Source organism: Numida meleagris, chromosome 1 (genome assembly GCF_002078875.1).
Source record: "Numida meleagris isolate 19003 breed g44 Domestic line chromosome 1, NumMel1.0, whole genome shotgun sequence".
Taxonomy (NCBI): Eukaryota; Metazoa; Chordata; class Aves; order Galliformes; family Numididae; genus Numida; species Numida meleagris.
Window position 1 is genome coordinate 49,856,101 of NC_034409.1, and position 15,451 is coordinate 49,871,551.

General features: G+C 44.1%; 2 protein-coding genes across 5 annotated transcripts; one reads left to right on the forward strand and one right to left on the reverse strand.

The window, feature by feature from the left end:
* On the reverse strand, positions 789 to 6,566 carry LOC110389672 (heat shock 70 kDa protein 12B-like). Its single transcript, XM_021380539.1, has 4 exons — positions 6,248 to 6,566; positions 3,730 to 3,954; positions 3,227 to 3,398; positions 789 to 2,942 (listed from the first exon to the last, which is right to left on the reverse strand). Exons 1-4 carry the CDS (start codon positions 6,527 to 6,529, stop codon positions 1,897 to 1,899), a joined length of 1,725 nt encoding a protein of 574 aa, XP_021236214.1. The 5' UTR covers positions 6,530 to 6,566; the 3' UTR covers positions 789 to 1,896.
* Positions 4,751 to 14,124, forward strand: LOC110389835. 4 transcript variants are annotated; one of them, XR_002433474.1, is made up of 9 exons: positions 4,751 to 4,829; positions 6,152 to 6,934; positions 7,844 to 7,954; positions 8,549 to 8,611; positions 10,681 to 10,770; positions 11,228 to 11,405; positions 11,611 to 12,121; positions 12,501 to 12,581; positions 13,629 to 14,124. XR_002433474.1 is itself a non-coding variant. In XM_021380857.1 (8 exons), the coding sequence occupies exons 1-8, from the start codon at positions 6,837 to 6,839 to the stop codon at positions 13,884 to 13,886; spliced, it is 984 nt and encodes a 327-aa protein (XP_021236532.1). In that variant the 5' UTR covers positions 6,803 to 6,836; the 3' UTR covers positions 13,887 to 14,124. The 4 variants fall into 4 exon arrangements, 3 of the variants coding, with proteins under 3 accessions (XP_021236532.1, XP_021236689.1, XP_021236609.1); XM_021380857.1 differs by lacking the exon at positions 4,751 to 4,829 and having other exon boundaries at positions 6,803 to 6,934; positions 12,017 to 12,121; XM_021380934.1 differs by lacking the exon at positions 4,751 to 4,829 and having other exon boundaries at positions 6,807 to 6,934; positions 7,847 to 7,954; positions 12,017 to 12,121.

Below are 15,451 nucleotides of genomic sequence, written 5' to 3' on the forward strand. Positions count from 1 at the left end.
TCAAGATAAAGACAGATTTGTAAATGAAGAAAAAAAAAAAAACATCAAGGGATGCAAAAGCAGTCACTCACCACATCCCACTAGCAGCCCAATGCCCAGCCAAGAGCCACAGCTTCTTTGTGGAAGAGTTTTTTCGTAGAGCTTGATGTTATAAGGTATGGACTGTTCGGTCAGTTGTCCTGGCTGTGTCCCCTATCTTTTCGCTCCTCACAGCCTCCTTACTGGAGGGAGCAAAGTGAGAAAAAGAGAAGGCAGCTGCTAAAACATTAGTGTGTTAGCCACATTGTTTAGGCCACAAATCTAAAACTCAGCACCATAAGGGCCACCATGAAGGAAGTTAACTGTATCCCTGCCAGACCCAGTACACACCAGCATTATATTCTTTTCCTGGACGAATTTGAACTCATGCCATGCTGTGTTGAACCTGTTCACAGGTGTTCTAGTCAGGAGGAAAAGAAATGAGCTTCTATGGAAGCGAAAAATACCAAATTAAGTCAGTGACATAGGGAGTACCCACAGCTGGACAGAAGGGCTCAGGCAACTGCAAAAGCATTCTTCATATCTGCAATGCTGCAATCTAGCATTAGTATCTGCCCAGTCAATGAGATCAAACCACCCACTGGATTAATGGAAACACCACGCTCCCTGACAACGGTTTTGGGCCGGTTCGGCCTAGTTCTGTGACTAATGGGGCTCTGGGACCCACAGACCCATGCTCCTGGGGAGGGGGAAGGGGGCAGGGAAAAAAGGGAAAAGGGGGATGGGCCTAAAAACAAAACAGCGGCAACAAGCTAAGGGAGAAAACTAATGTACTAAATATGATAGTGGAATGCAAGATAACAAAATACAGTACAATATAATTGGAATTGAAGCTAATAAATCAAATAAAATGAGAGAGAGCGCGTCCAGAATCGACGGCCTTGCTCTAATGCTGAAGGTGAGACAGCTAGGGAGCACATACTGCAAAGATGAGCAGCAAAAGTTAGGGGCAGTCTCGTGACTCTGAAGTATTTTATCTTTCCCTCTAAATGGAAAACGGAAACAGAACACTGAAAGTGTTCTGGGGTATGTAGTTCTTCTTCTCTTATGAGAACCAGGTACACGGAAAAATCGACAGTCCATGGAATTGGAGCATTAACTCTTTAACTCCCAGTGCACTACATGATGTTATGATGTGGAATACCGATAATAAAAATCATAAAACCATGACACTCCCATAGGTTTTGGACACAAGTCCCCAGACTTTATTGAATTACTGCTTCACACAGTGTCTTTGAATAGGCCAAGAGCCTTTTAGTTGCACACAATGTATTTCTAAGAGATATTCTGAAGAAAACTAAAATACATTTAATATCACTCCCAGCAGAGTTAAGTTTTATGAAGAAACCTGAAAACAGAATTAAGCTTCATAAAGAGAGCTGATAGCTGCCCAGAGAGGCTGTGGATGCTCTGTCCCTGGAGGTGTTCAAGACCAGGTTGGATGGGGCTCTGGGCAACCTGGTCTAATACAATATCTGGAGATTGGTGGCCCTGCCTGTGGCAGGGGACTTGGAACTTGATGATCCTTGGAGTCCCCTCCAACCCAAGCCATTCGATGGTGATTCTGTGATTTTGATTCTAGGATGTGGCTGAAAGACCTTAGGCTAAAAGAAACGGGTATGGGCTGGTACATGCGGAAGTTAGACACCAGTCCAGAAGCTCTGTATCACATACTGATAAGGTGCAGGTGATTCTACTGGTGGTATGGCAGAATTGACAGAACGAGGGAATCAGTATTGCAAACTGTTTTACTTGTGTGAGAAGAAGGATGGATGATGGATTTCATGGTCCATTTGCCTTTCTGTTGTGGTGGCTGGCACCTCCCACTTAGGCCATGCTGCTCTAAGACTCAAGTATTTACACTGATAAAAAATCTATCGTAATTGTCCGACTTTGTTTGGAAGTCATGTCAGTAGCTGTGGCTTTAAATTCAGTAAGCCCAAACTTGATATCCAGATTCAGTTTGCGTTTCTTCCCCAACTTTGTGTCTGGCATTGGTACTGTGCAGGAACCAAGCAGTTCCAGCCCTTCTTCATCTACGTACTGAGCATCCTGCTTTTCTGTGGAATAGAAAGCAAACAATGCACTTGTCTGATCTGGTTCTATTGGTGTGAAAATATATTGGGCAACTTCATTTATACTCACTGACTCCCCAATTTCCACCAATTTCTTGAAGAGATCTTCGCAATAGACATAGCCATCAGCTTTTGAGACTCTTCGTTTACGAATGTCATGGATAGCTGCATCGAATTCCCTACATATGCTTAGACCATATGTCCGAGCACTGATTCTTGAGGTGACAATTTTTGGATTGATACCAAATAAAACAGCCCCTTTTGCAATGGCAAGTTGGGCCTCCACAGGACAAAATACATGATACTTCTTACTAAAAGCCTGCCTGACCTCATCTCTCAGGATGGCACTAGATGCAAAGCCTCCCACAAGCAAAATGTACTGGACCTTGGCTACCTTAGGCTTGTCAAGGATTTCTCTCAAAGCAGCAATAACATTTTTGATACTATATTCAAAAAAGCTCTTCATTTTCTCATATGTAATCATGATCATCCCATCACTCCACATAGCTCCTGTTGCTTTTTTGAAGAAGTGGGAGATGTCCTTCTTTTTTTCTGCAAGTCTAGTCAAATTGTAGTAGCAACGCAAATAGACAGCCTCCCTGCCAGCAGAGCATTTCTGGAGACTGAAGTCATACATCATCTGTTGTAATTCGGTAGGGTAGCTCTTCACATATTCATCCCATACATCATCATCAAATATCTCCCTGAGGAATGCACTGAAGTTTTCATCCACTCTGTTGCCTCCCCATCCACCTCCAGACGCCTTGTGTAACTCCTTCAGGCAACGGTTTTCTTGGATCTCATGTACTGTGATGTCTATTGTGCCACCTACACAGACACATGCACACACATAAATGAAGTCAGATCTTTTCTCTCTGAATTACGTAAGATCCAGCCTTTAGAAGTCTCATCCTCTCCTCCCATTTTTTCTGCTTGTCCATGAGATTTCATTAAGTGAGAAATAAAAATAAAAATCCCATGACAAGCACAGAAATGGAGTCCAAGCTCTGAGACTGCACTGCAGTCCTTTGAGGCCCCCTGCATTCAGCACTGTGAAGCATCCACGCTCTGCGCCCAGCAAATTTGTACTCATTAAGAAGGGAGAACGTTACCTCCACAGTCAACAACAATATACTGGATCCCAGGTGAGTCTTCAAACTTTTTCTTGTCACTGCCCTCTGCAAGAAACCCTTCCTGTGGAAGCTGTTTGCACCAGAGCGATGCAGCCTCTGGCTCCAGGGCAATAATCAACTTCTCAGAAAGCATGTCAGAGATAAGTCCTGCCTGAAATCACACGAGAAATGTCAGTTCGGGAAGGGTGGCAAGATCACTGCTGCATGGGTGCGATCTGCTAGTGATGCCGTTTGCACCCACCCTGGGGTAATGGTTCTCTGATTTCTGTGGGCTCAGTTCTGCACAGCCACAGGGGAAAGGGCAAAGCTGTTGTCACTGCCAGCTTGGAACATTTTCCTGCATACACATCATGGGAGAGTTATCTCTCTGACAGACAAAAACTTGACATACAGATGGTCTAAGTAATGAGAAATTCCTCTTCCTTAATGAGTAAAGAAATCTCAGACGAGAATGTGAGAAGTGGGATAACCACTGCTTTTACCTCTTTTGCTGCCAGCCGCATGAACTGCCTGGCAGCTGCGCTCCATATGGCTGGGACGGTAATAACCCAGGTGATCTCCTCAGGGTCACAAACAGTATCAAAAGAGGCCTCCTGGATAGTGTTCAGGGCATGTTGCTCCATGTAGCGCAGGCTTTCAGCAAAGACCAGCAGGGCAGGAAGGGTCTTTCCATTGCTTGCTTCCAGCCTCATGTCAGAAGTGACTTTCTACAATTAAGGGAAAACAGTTAAAATGTCTCTGGGTTTATATGTGGCAGACTCGGGAACTGTCCTCTCCCCTATACGCTGAGCAAAGCACAAAGGATGTTACAGAACGACGTCCTGTCTCCATATCTCAGTAAATTCCCCAAAATGACTTCATTATGTGGCTAATGGAAATCTAACTGACACAAGTCAGCCATCAAACCATGTAATATTTCAATAGGCAAAATACCAGCGTGGTTGATTAGTGGACTGTTTCTGCTGTTCCAAGTTGTATAAAGACCCTGTAGACCAACCTGAACCGTGGTGGGGAGAATTGTTCTTTCTGTATGACATCGTCCTACATTTCCCAGGCATGTGCATAGAGACTTCAGGTTGCTCCTGTGTTTCTGTGTGTGCAGTTAACAAAATATACTCCGGAAAAAAAATATACAAATATCCATCTGTTCTGATACAGTTTCTCTATAATGTACCCCCTTGGCTTATGGCCTTATGCGTCTGCCTGAGTGTACCCAAATCCTGAGGCAGATGCCATCAATTCCTGGTTTCTGATTCTTTCTAGAAAGAGTGGAAATATCTGCCTGCATCTGAAGAAGTTTCAGGAACCAGCCTTCATCGCATGTGTTTCTCTTTGTTCTGCTTTAGCAGCAATCAAAGTTGGCTCTTGTAGCAGAAATGCTAAGTCATGGCCTGAAACTGTGATTGAACACCTGGTAGGAAGGCAGGGCCAACCCAGTGGGGCTCAGGTGCATGCAATGCACCTGAGTAACCAGAAAGGGTGGAGCCAGGATCCACCCCTTCCCAGACCTCATTTTAGGGTTGGCATTGGAGATCAGGGCATCTCTTGCTGGAGATCCCTGTATACCTGAGGCCTTCCAAAGGTAAGCAGCTGTTTTTGTTCCTTTCTGCATCTATGGTTGCTGCATTTGGGCTCATTCTCATTTGCTGTAGTCAAAGACTTTGTCATCCTGCTATTATTGTGGTACTTTCCATTCTGTTATAGCATTACAGCCCTAAATCACAAGGATCATAAGCTAGATCACCAAATCCATGAACTTAGTATCTTTTACAGCCATAAGCAGGCAGGTGCAGGGGCTGCCCAGCTAAAATAAGCAAGAACAGCGAGGTGAAGCCTGTTCTGGAGGTGCAGCCAGTGAAGAGAAAGGGTATCTGTGTTTATTTTTGCTTGTGAACTCATTTACTGTCACTGTTCCTGGCTCAGTTAACAGAAAAAGATGCATCCTCCATGAATGCTTTCTGTGGAGATTCTAACATAACTAGTTAAGTGTCTGGGAACTGTTGTTTCCCTTTTTTCGGGAGGGGGGAAGGGGAGAGGGGTGAACTAAAATCTCTCAGAAACCCTTCTACTCTGAAAGTGGGTGAGAGCCCATCACTCCACAGATAACAACACTAAAGCAGACCACATCATTCACACCTTTGCACAATGTATCTTTATTACTCTCATACTGGAGAAACACTAATGTAGAGGATATCCACAGTAAAACTTTAAAAAAAAAAAAAAAAAGCCAAAAAGAACCAGTAAAAGTAAACAGTGGCACTTAGAAAAAGTAAACCTCAATAGGCAAAAAGCAAGAAAAGGAGAAAGACCTGTAGGACCCTGGAGCACAGACAAGGAAGCTCTCAGGTAACATGGTGTTACTGTGAGGGCGGTGAGACACTGGAGCGGGTTGCCCAGTGAGGTTGTGGATGCTCCCTCCCTGGAAGCATTCAAGGCTAGACTGGAGGGAGCTTTGAGCAACCTGGTCTAAAGGGAGGTGTCCCTGCCAGTAGCAGGGGGGTTGGATCTAGGTGATCTTAAAGGTCCCTTCCAACCCCAACCATTCTAGGATTCTATGTTTGGCTGAACAAATCAACACAGAAAATGCTGTGAACAATTCTAAGCAAGCACAGAGCCTTCTGAGAAAAATGACAGCTGGACACCCAGATAGCATCACCGCACTGGCTTCAGCATATCCCTTCAAGGGAGGGAGAGACCAGCACAAGTATATGACATGGAAGGAGCCCTGTCTATGACCTTGAGGCTGCCAATCTTCAAACTGCAGGACACTTCTATTCTTCCCTGTGGAAGACAGTGAATATCACCACAAAGGAAGAGCCCATAAAGCCTTTAGCTTATTAAGAATGTAAATAATTTCTTCTTCTGTTTAACAAAGTGCTCTTTGGCTTCTCTGATCCTCACCAGACAGACTGCTTAGCTCCCTTCACAACTTCCTTCAGCCCACATCCCTCCAATAAACAAACAGCTCTGATTCCCGTGAGCAGGAACCACTCTACATACCCTGTTGTACAGGCTCATCTTGAAGTTCTGGAAGAAGTACCACTTGTGAGCTTCACTGGACGGCAAGCTCTTGTACTTCATCACAGCATCATAGCCAAATTTTGTGAACTCCTGATTCTGGTTGAACAGGATGCAGGTGGGAGTCTTCGGGGTCTTGTACCCATGCTCCATTCCCCAGAACACCTGGCGGATTTGGTCTGTGCCTGTAGCAAGGGAAAAACAGTACCCACTGTAGGATGTGCCAAAATCTATAGAAACAACAAAGACTGAACTGCTGGCCATAGCTGACAGCAGCACAGAGCTGCACAGTGCTCGAGTTACAGAGAACTACAACTATCCAACAGGAACGAAGCCAGTACTGCTCTGGCAGCAGCAAGAAGCCAGCCCATCCCTGTCTCAATTGGCTGGGAAGAGATTAGAGTGTGACTACAGTTACAAGAATAACTGCTATTTCCCGTAAAAAGGAGGAGCTGAAGCTCACAGTAGGAAAGCAAGTGCCTGATATTCACAGTAGCTTCCTGCGCACTCAGCAGCACAGTCCCTTGTGTTGCTGCTCATTTGGGCAAACATTTTTTCCTGCTGTAAGAGCATGGATAGCTTTATGGCTGACTTCTACAGCCAAGATGAGATCTCTGAAGGAGAGTATGTGGATGCTGATCCTAGACAGGCGACTTCAGAAGATGTCAGGTATGTTGTATAGGGGTTGTTTCTGGGTAAACTTACCATGTTTAACCCTAAGATTTCGGGGCTTGCAAGAAAGAAACTGCAAACATTTCCTGGCCATGAAATATTTCAGTAAAAGCTTGAGTTTTCTATTTCATATCCAGTGGAACTTCCCTGTGGAGTCACAGGGCCAGTTAGTCCTGCAATAGCATTCAGCTCCAAAGGGGAAGGCAGGCATTATTACACAGATGTGAGAGGAAAAGAAATTGAATCGTATGAGCAGCCTAACAGATCCTAGATTTCAGGGGCTCCCTGAAAAGCTCCGTGCTCCTTTGTTATGAGGGGAAAGGTTGATTTAAATGCAGATGTTCAACCAAACTGTTGAACTCAATAAAAAACAGGTGTCCTCAATTAAAGTCTGGAGATCAAGTGATCTAGATGAAAACCTAGGCATTGGAGTAAATGAAACTGAAATCCACTTCAGCAGGAAAGGAACGGGGAAGTCATGGGAGAGAGGGGCACGACAGCCCCTTGCGGCAGTCACACGGATGTGGATCGGCATAAACTGATGCATAGGCTTTCCCTGATGCTGCCTTGCTGTGGGAAGGAGCTTGCAGTGTACTCCTCCTGTACCTGAGCTGCAGGAGCACCTGAGCTTGGGACTATGTTTGCTATAGTTAGTTGATGCTTGGGATCCTTGTTAGGGAACAGGGCACAGAGAAGGTTAGGAACTGCCAAAACTGCATCCAGAAGTGTGCTGGGCTACCATGTGCCCTGGAGCCTGTACCCTGGCTCTGATCTATTCACTAGCATGGATGTAGCCATGGAGTATCTGCTCAGGAGGCTGGCTGCCTTTTAGAAGGTACATCTTCAGAGTATGTAATCTCTTTTTATTCTTCATTTTCAGAATTCCCCTTTTTTTTTTTTTTTCAGTAGAGAAACATTTAATACCCCACAGCAAAAATCAATCTGTGGAAGCAATACTTCAGAGAAGGATACACTAAAACTTAATGAAAGGCTGGAGCAGGTGGAAAAAGAACTTTGGTGAGTCTGGTAACCAGAAATTATCTTCTAAATACTCATTCTTGTGGTCTAAATTGATGGACTCCCGCAGTTTCATCACTGTCCTTTGTGCTTCCAGCCTTTATGGCAAGGGTTATGAGGACAGTAGGCACCTCTGTGGCTGCAAAGGAAAACCAAGGGCTCTTTCCAGAGACAAAAGCAGATGCATGTTGACTGTCACCTACCCTGAGACCACATACTAACTTGCTGAGGCTGGCAGCACTGCCAATAAAAATACAACCCAGCTTGTGCCTGGCCCAGTGCAGCCCTGGAACAGCACTGCTGTGGTATGCGTGGGCCAGGTCAGACACACGCTTAACCCTGCAAGGAAACAAGCCAGCACACAAGAAAACTGAGCAAGCAACAAACAAGAAAGCAAGAAAAGACTGTGCTGTGTGGCAGCACAGTCTTAGTCACAAGTTGCATTCTCCACACCACTTATCTGCAGAGTTGCAGATGACACTGCTACTCCAGATGTGTTTTCAGTTATGTAACAGGGCTTGATCCATGTTGCAAAGTCATACTGACTGTAATGTGTTTTATCATTTCATTCTTCCTCAATGGACTGATGGACAGTGAGAACAGATCTTGGCGTGATCATGTTGAGGCTCGACTGCAAGCTCTGGAGAAGCCCAAGAGGTACTGTGATTATATGTATTAAGCATTTATATGAAGGGAAAATCATGAATGTTGTTGTGACTTTTACTAAAACATATTCAAACCTTGGTTATCAGAGGTTTGTTCTACAAGGCACACCAAACTTCCTTTCTTCCATTTGACTCCATTTGCATGGCCAGGCATAAGCTCCAAGGCAGGTTTGTCTTGGAGTGCGGAGTACATTGCCATGATATGTAAAATGAAATCATCATGTTGTGATATAAGCTTTAGCTTCTACGTAACTACTTTGCTGAATAGGTAATGGCTGCATTAAGAAAAGGATCCACGAAGGTAAAGGCATGCACCCCAAAGGATGGGGAGGTGGTAAAGGCAATGCTGAGAACACTTTGAGTAGATGTGCAGAGTCATTCATGGGGATTTTTGGTGAAAGCTGCCCTCATGGGCTAAGAACACACTGATGGAAGACACTGGTGCTGGAATGATGAGAAGAAAGAGGGATGCTGTTAATCAGGAAGGAGGAAAAAAAAAGAAATAAAAACTTAATGAATAATAATCGGAGTATAAAATGCAAACATAAATAACCCTCAATAACCAAGGCCAGGAGGGAATAACTTCAATTAGTGTAGCTGGATTTCTAAACCATTCCTGAACACTGCACAGCTTTGTGGAGGCTTTCCTGCTGGGATTTCAATGAGGACAACTGGTGGTATTTTAAAGTTTCTGATCATGGCTGGAGTATCTTTAGGGTCACTAGATGTCTTCAGATGTGCAGTTCTATATAGCTTGATAGTGAGGACAGGTAAGTAGGAGAAATGTTCACGTATTCTGAAACCTAGGAGACTTCTTCAGGAGTATCTCAAAGTTTGAAACTTGAGTTGATGTCAAGCAAAGGTTCCCAGACTGTGGACATAGACTCAAATAATGGCCAAGCTTAGTCACTCTTGCCTCTGAGTTTGCCTAATTTTGCTGTCAGCAAATCAACGTAGATTCAGATTACACCTCCCATATTCAGATCTCCATTCTTCGTTTGTTCCCAGGTCTGTGTGATTAACACTGATTGCTTCTTCCATCTCTAGGTAGATTACTGTATCTGACCTTTCTATAAGGCAGGAAAGAAGCAGCTCTGACCCTCCCCACAACCAGGAACATGGGAGCTCTCAGGAGTTAATGCTGGGTGTTTCTGAATTTGCTCATCTCTGTATTGTCCTTTCACCTAGAGCCAGTCATTTTTCTCCAGTAAACATACTGCATTTAACACCTCCAAATGTAGACAGACTCTAAACGCAATATTTCTGTGTGTGGTAATGAAGGTAATTTAACTGGCAGCATATAGGCTTGATGGGATAATCCACAAGATCAAAATATTAATGTGAGATGGTATGGCTTACTCTGAAAGGAGTGGAAAGAAACATGGGACACGAGGTCTCCTTTATATTAGAACTGTATGTACCTGCTCTGAGATCTACAACACAAAAATAAATATAACCTCTAAAGAACTCCAGTAAATGATAAGAAGAAAGCAAATGAATCACTTCTATTGTGTGAGTGTGCCATAGACCAAATAGCTAGGCAAGTTTTCATGCTGCCATTATCTGTCTTGGGTTTCTTCTTTCAAAAGGGCATTCTTTGACTCCTTAGATTCATCCACTGAAGAAAAAGGTGATTGAAATTACTCAGACATCTGTAGATAAATGAATCCAAGAGAACAGAAAAACTCCAACAGGCTTGGGATGTTTGATGATCATGTTTTGATGTTAAAGAAGAAAACTGGAGAAGAGATGAGATTCCAACCAGTAGAGAATACTTGTGTTTTCCTTGAGCCCATTGTTGTCTTCTTGTCTCACCTCTGATCCTTGTAACCCCAGCTCCCTTTCTTCTCCTCTAGATAGCTCTCCCCTTGCTCTAAGTCCTAGGTGGGAGCTTCTTGGGAGGTTATTTAGCTGGTTATGTGAAGTCTTTCCTGAGTGCTCTACGCCTTCCCACCTGACAGCATTTTTACTGGAATTTTGGGGATTTCATGGGGACAAGTCTACTGTTATCCCAGTATCCAAATACAAAGAAAGATATCTCACAAAATAAATTTGTTGCAGTGTATATCCTGGAATGGTCATCCAAAAAGGGGTTCAAGAGAAAGAAGAATGTGAGAAGCTCAAAGAGAAGATCAGAGAGCTAGAGGCACGGTAAGGTATTTATTCAATTCCTGATGCAGTTTGTGTTCTTACACTGACGAGCCACACATTTCTTGTTTTCCTCCAGTCCATAAAGACTTTTTTTTTTTGAGAAGACAGCCTAGACACCTTCTCCCCAGACTCCTGACCTGCCAGGTTCTCTGATTGCTGGAAGACAGTTCACCTTGTCCTGGAAAGGAGATGTTCCCAGGGTGAACATGTTAATAAAAGGAATCAACTGACAATGACAAATACTGCTCTTTGATCATATTCTACCACGACTATGCAAAATTGAGCTTAAGTAAAGCAGTATTTCCCACACGAAAGCTGCTTGTTCTCTAGTATGGGACAGTTGGGAAATACACTGTAGGAAATACGGTATTCAGGGAATAGATGCTGCAAAATGGTTACATTAATCTACTGTTTCATCTTGTCCTAGCTAACTTTTTGGATATCTTCCTTGTTCTAGATACCAAAAGCTCTTGTCTAAAGCAATGAGCACGCACAAGCAGTCAGAGAACATGAATGACCCTTTGCGTTTGTCTGCTGTGCTGGATATGTATAGGATGCTTAAGCTACAAGAATGGGGGAAATGCTGGCACAGCTCAGCCCGTTTGTCCTATCCAAGGGCCAGAAACATCATCCAGGTTTGTTCATGACCACTTGATCAATCTGAATCTTATCAAATTGATATTCTATAGCCAGTATAGCAGGCTTTGAGCATTTAGTACTTCTGTATCAGACAGGACTGGGCACTAATGAGACTACAGACTCTTACGTTCCAGTCCAGCAAGGCCTGTGTAATGCCATAGAGAGAGAACTGACAGAGGCTTGCTTTCTCCTGCCTTTCAGAAGAACACATTCAAATCCCAGTCCCATATCTCATCCATGTTAAGGAAAACGTAGTCCAGTTTCCTCATGGTTGACACCTTAAGTACTGTATGGGAGATCCCAGTCTGATGGCTGACTCTTTGCTCTGATCCTGAGGGTGTCTAAAGGAAAGTATCAAAATGGTGAAATTTAAAGGACGAGGCTGAGGTGAAGCATTTATTAGCATATGGATGCTGAAGAATGGCCTTCAACATGCAAACAGCTCACAGAAGTAGTTTATTTCCCAGGTATTAACGATGTGTTTGAGTCAATTAGGGATCCTACAGTTTACTGGGATTCAGATGTTGTTTTGGCCCATGCTTCCCACACCATGCTTCTCATTTCACTGTGATTGCTGTTGTGATCAGATCTTCTCTTTGCATTACAGAAGCTGTTTGATGCCTGTGAGAGAGATATCGAGAAGAGAAAAATTGGCATACTTCAAATCCTTGGCATTCCATCTTTGTATTATGCTGCAAACAGCTGCAAACAAGTACTTAATATCTTTGTGTAACTGTGCCCAGGCAGTGGGATAAGAGGGCTACCCTTATTTAGAGCTCAGCTTCTGCTAGGGATGCTGTTTAAAGTATACTGGCAATGACAGTGGGGATAAGTTACGAGCTGAGAGGGATGGGAGAGTGGGAAGTTGAGCTTCAGCAACCCTTCTGTGACCCGCAGACACATGCTGCATGTCTGAATTGTATCTGCGGCACATTTACAAGTGCAGAAAGCATTTCCCAGATGCATGTTGCTTTTATGGGATCTTCCTCCACAGCCTGAAGCTGGAAGCCTCTCTATTTCTAATTGGCATGATCTGAAAAACACAGATTCCCAGTGCTAACAGTCTGCTTTGTGCTGTGCTTGGTTTTTAGGAGCTGATGCTAGATATAGTGAAACTCTTGAGATACGGTTATTACCATAACGACTCAAGCATTTGCAGGGAAATTACTATGGTAAGTAAAAATAGAGGCCAGGATTAGGGGCAGGGATTCAAGTTTCTAGCATGGCTGTGCAGTTTGTTAGAAAATGGAATAGGTCTCTATTCTGTTTGAAGTTTTTTTTTCATTTCTAGAGAGGGTCTTCCAGCCCAGATACTCCCACATATTCCCATAGGCATGGCCAGAGCTACACATAACCCCAAAGCTGCATCAGGAGCAGCTGGGAACAGCAAGACAGGCAGGGAAGGTGCCCTCACCAGCCAGGGTACAGTCCTACCGGACTGAAGCAAGGTGAGCCAAGCAGGTCTTGGTGACAGTGATCAGGGTCAGCCACAGAGAGGTGATCACCAACCAGGTAAACACAGTGACAAGGCAAGCTGAGGCTGAGCTCAGAAGTTGGTCTCTGGGCCAGATGAAACAATAAAAAGCTGGGCACAAGCACCCTACTATCCTGAAGCAGCTCCTGTGCTCTGTGTTGAGGGGTGGAGGGCATGCAGGTTGAGGCCTCAGACAAGGCCCATAACTTCTCACGTCATTCCTTCTGCCAGATTTGCTGTTTTTGCAGCACTCTGATCCAAAGTTGCACAGCCATGCTGTATCAGAGCTGACCCTGAGTGCAAGCAGTCAAATCCCTGGGGAGGCAGGGAAAAGTTTGCAGCAAGCTGTTCAGAGCCCACTTGCTATCCAGATGAACTACAGTCTAGTTTTTTCCCCAGGAAATACATATATATGAAGCTTCCAGAAAGCAGCTTCATTCTTTTGCAGCTTGCTGGGCCCTTTCAAAATCTCAGCCTTGTCAAGCTCTTTGTGAAACTCTGTCGTATCTGAGGAAATACAGACAGCTGCTGGATGTTGTTATGGTCTAGAAGCCAAGACATAGTAAATACAAGGTCCTTTTAGGTGACCCTGGGACCCCTGCCTGTCCCATTTAAACAGTACCATCAGCTTTGACAAATGAACTTCAACTCTTGGATCATGTGGGGCATCTGCACAGAATGTGAGTAGGAGGTCTGCTCATCAAAGTAATACTATAAAGCTGTGAAAGCTGTTCTTGATTTTCAGAACGCTGATCTTCATCTGAAAATTACGGATCAAAAGGAATTTGCACTGCAGTGCTGCAGAGTTTTCTGTCTGCTGCTTCTTCAGGACTCACCAGTTAAAGCTGTGTGGAACCTATATGAATGCTCTCTGCAACATTTAGAGCATGTGGACCAGAAAGACTTAAAGTACTGTAAAAAAACAGAGCTTCAAATTCTATGGCCCGTACTGAAGGATGGGGAAGAAGTCATTGAGAAAGGTGTAGTGTGGGATGGAAACTAACAAGGCTTTAATATCAAGCTTATACTTATATGACCATAAGAAGATGAAACAGCTGTTGTGCAATTTGTTGCTTTTCTTTCTCCTATGAGCAGCCTGCTTTTCATATCTAGTTACATGTTTCTGGCTTGGGACACCATGAATAAACTGTTATTGACAAACAGCTATTAAAAAGTGAAAGTTTGCCTTTGTTACATTTTATGTAACTTTGATTGTCACTATCTCTAAACAGCATTTGTGTGGAAAGAGAACCTGTGGTTGTGTTTTTTTAGCCTACCTCATCTGTTCTTTGCAGGTGCTTTTATGGCCTCAAGTTACACCAGGGGAGGTTCAGGATAGATATTAGGAAAAACTTCTCCAAAAGAGTGGTCAGGCCTTGGAACAGGCCGCCCAGGGAGGTGGTGGAGTCACTGTTGTTGGAGGTGTTCAAGAAATATGTAGATGTGGTACTGAGGAGCGTGGTTTAGTGGTTAAATATTGGTGGCAGTGGGTGGTTGGACTAGATGATCTTAGAGGTCTTTTCCAACCTTTATAATTCTATATTGTCAGATAACACTGTTATCTCAGTGTCAGGCCTCTGCCACCCTGTGGAGGCACCTACTTCCTCACCTGTGGGCTCCTCCTCTGAGCATCTCTGAACTGTGCTTTGGCAGGACCCCTAACAGCAGTCGGGTTACTACCTTCCCCTGTGCACTACCCTTCAGCCCAGTATGCAAACTGCAGGCTCTTGCTTCTTGCCACTGAAAAAGCAGAGGATGTGGATGACCTGCATGGGGGAAAAGGTATCTCTCCAGGGTAAAAATGTGCTTAGCTGAGAAAGAGAACAAGGAACAACAACAAAACCTGAGCTCAGAGAGGCTATGAACTCACAACACAGGTGTGCACGGCTATGTAGGCCCACTTTAATATGCCGAAGGATTTTTTGTGCCCACACAAATGCTGCCTACCTCCAGGCTGGTGGGAGGCAAGTCTATACCCATGAGTGTATACCTTAACAACTCCCAGAGGGCAAAGGACAGGAGCATCTCACAGACGGAAGACAAAGGGTGGGAGTCTAAGTTTACTCTTCCCTGTCAGAAACATTAGCCAAGTGAGCTAGATCCTCGGCTTCTGAAAGTATTATTCCACTATTACACTATCATGCCTAAGAGTGACGCACAATTCTTCCTGAAGAACAATGGCTTTTAATCAGCTTCATGGGGTGCAACTGGTTGCCATCTCAATCAGACTTTGATGGGAATCTGTCTGTCCGCTCCCATCAAAGATCTAGCCCAGGTGTTCTCTTCCCTTCTGCTCTCCCCACTGTCCTCAAAGGTAGGAAGAGCCTGTCCCCAGCAAAAGTTAAATTTACGTAAGAATTAATATCTCTCATATGCTGGTAGGAACATTAGCAGTCTACTCAGCGCTCCACTTGACTAAGAAAATATTTTTGCTAGTATCCCCATTGAAGTGAAAGAGGTTAGATCATACCACTGAGTCACGGTGTTGAATAATAACATAAATAATGTAGCAGATAGAAGTGTTCCCTCTCCTTCTGGGTCTTCACAAGGAGTCTCTCTTCTGGTTAT

Excerpts from the sequence above, each read along its gene's own strand:
- LOC110389835 (XM_021380857.1), top strand. The coding sequence starts at position 6,837 with ATGGATAGCTTTATGGCTGACTTCTACAGCCAAGATGAGATCTCTGAA. Across the intron at positions 7,955-8,548 it reads CAGGTGGAAAAAGAACTTTG|TGAGAACAGATCTTGGCGTG; the intron begins GTGAGTCTGGTA and ends ACTGATGGACAG. Across the intron at positions 8,612-10,680 it reads GCTCTGGAGAAGCCCAAGAG|TGTATATCCTGGAATGGTCA; the intron begins GTACTGTGATTA and ends AATTTGTTGCAG.
- LOC110389672 (XM_021380539.1), bottom strand. The coding sequence starts at position 6,529 with ATGGCCAGCAGTTCAGTCTTTGTTGTTTCTATAGATTTTGGCACATCC. Across the intron at positions 3,955-6,247 it reads AGATGAGCCTGTACAACAGG|AAAGTCACTTCTGACATGAG; the intron begins GTATGTAGAGTG and ends CCTTAATTGTAG. Across the intron at positions 2,943-3,226 it reads TATTGTTGTTGACTGTGGAG|GTGGCACAATAGACATCACA; the intron begins GTAACGTTCTCC and ends GTGTCTGTGTAG.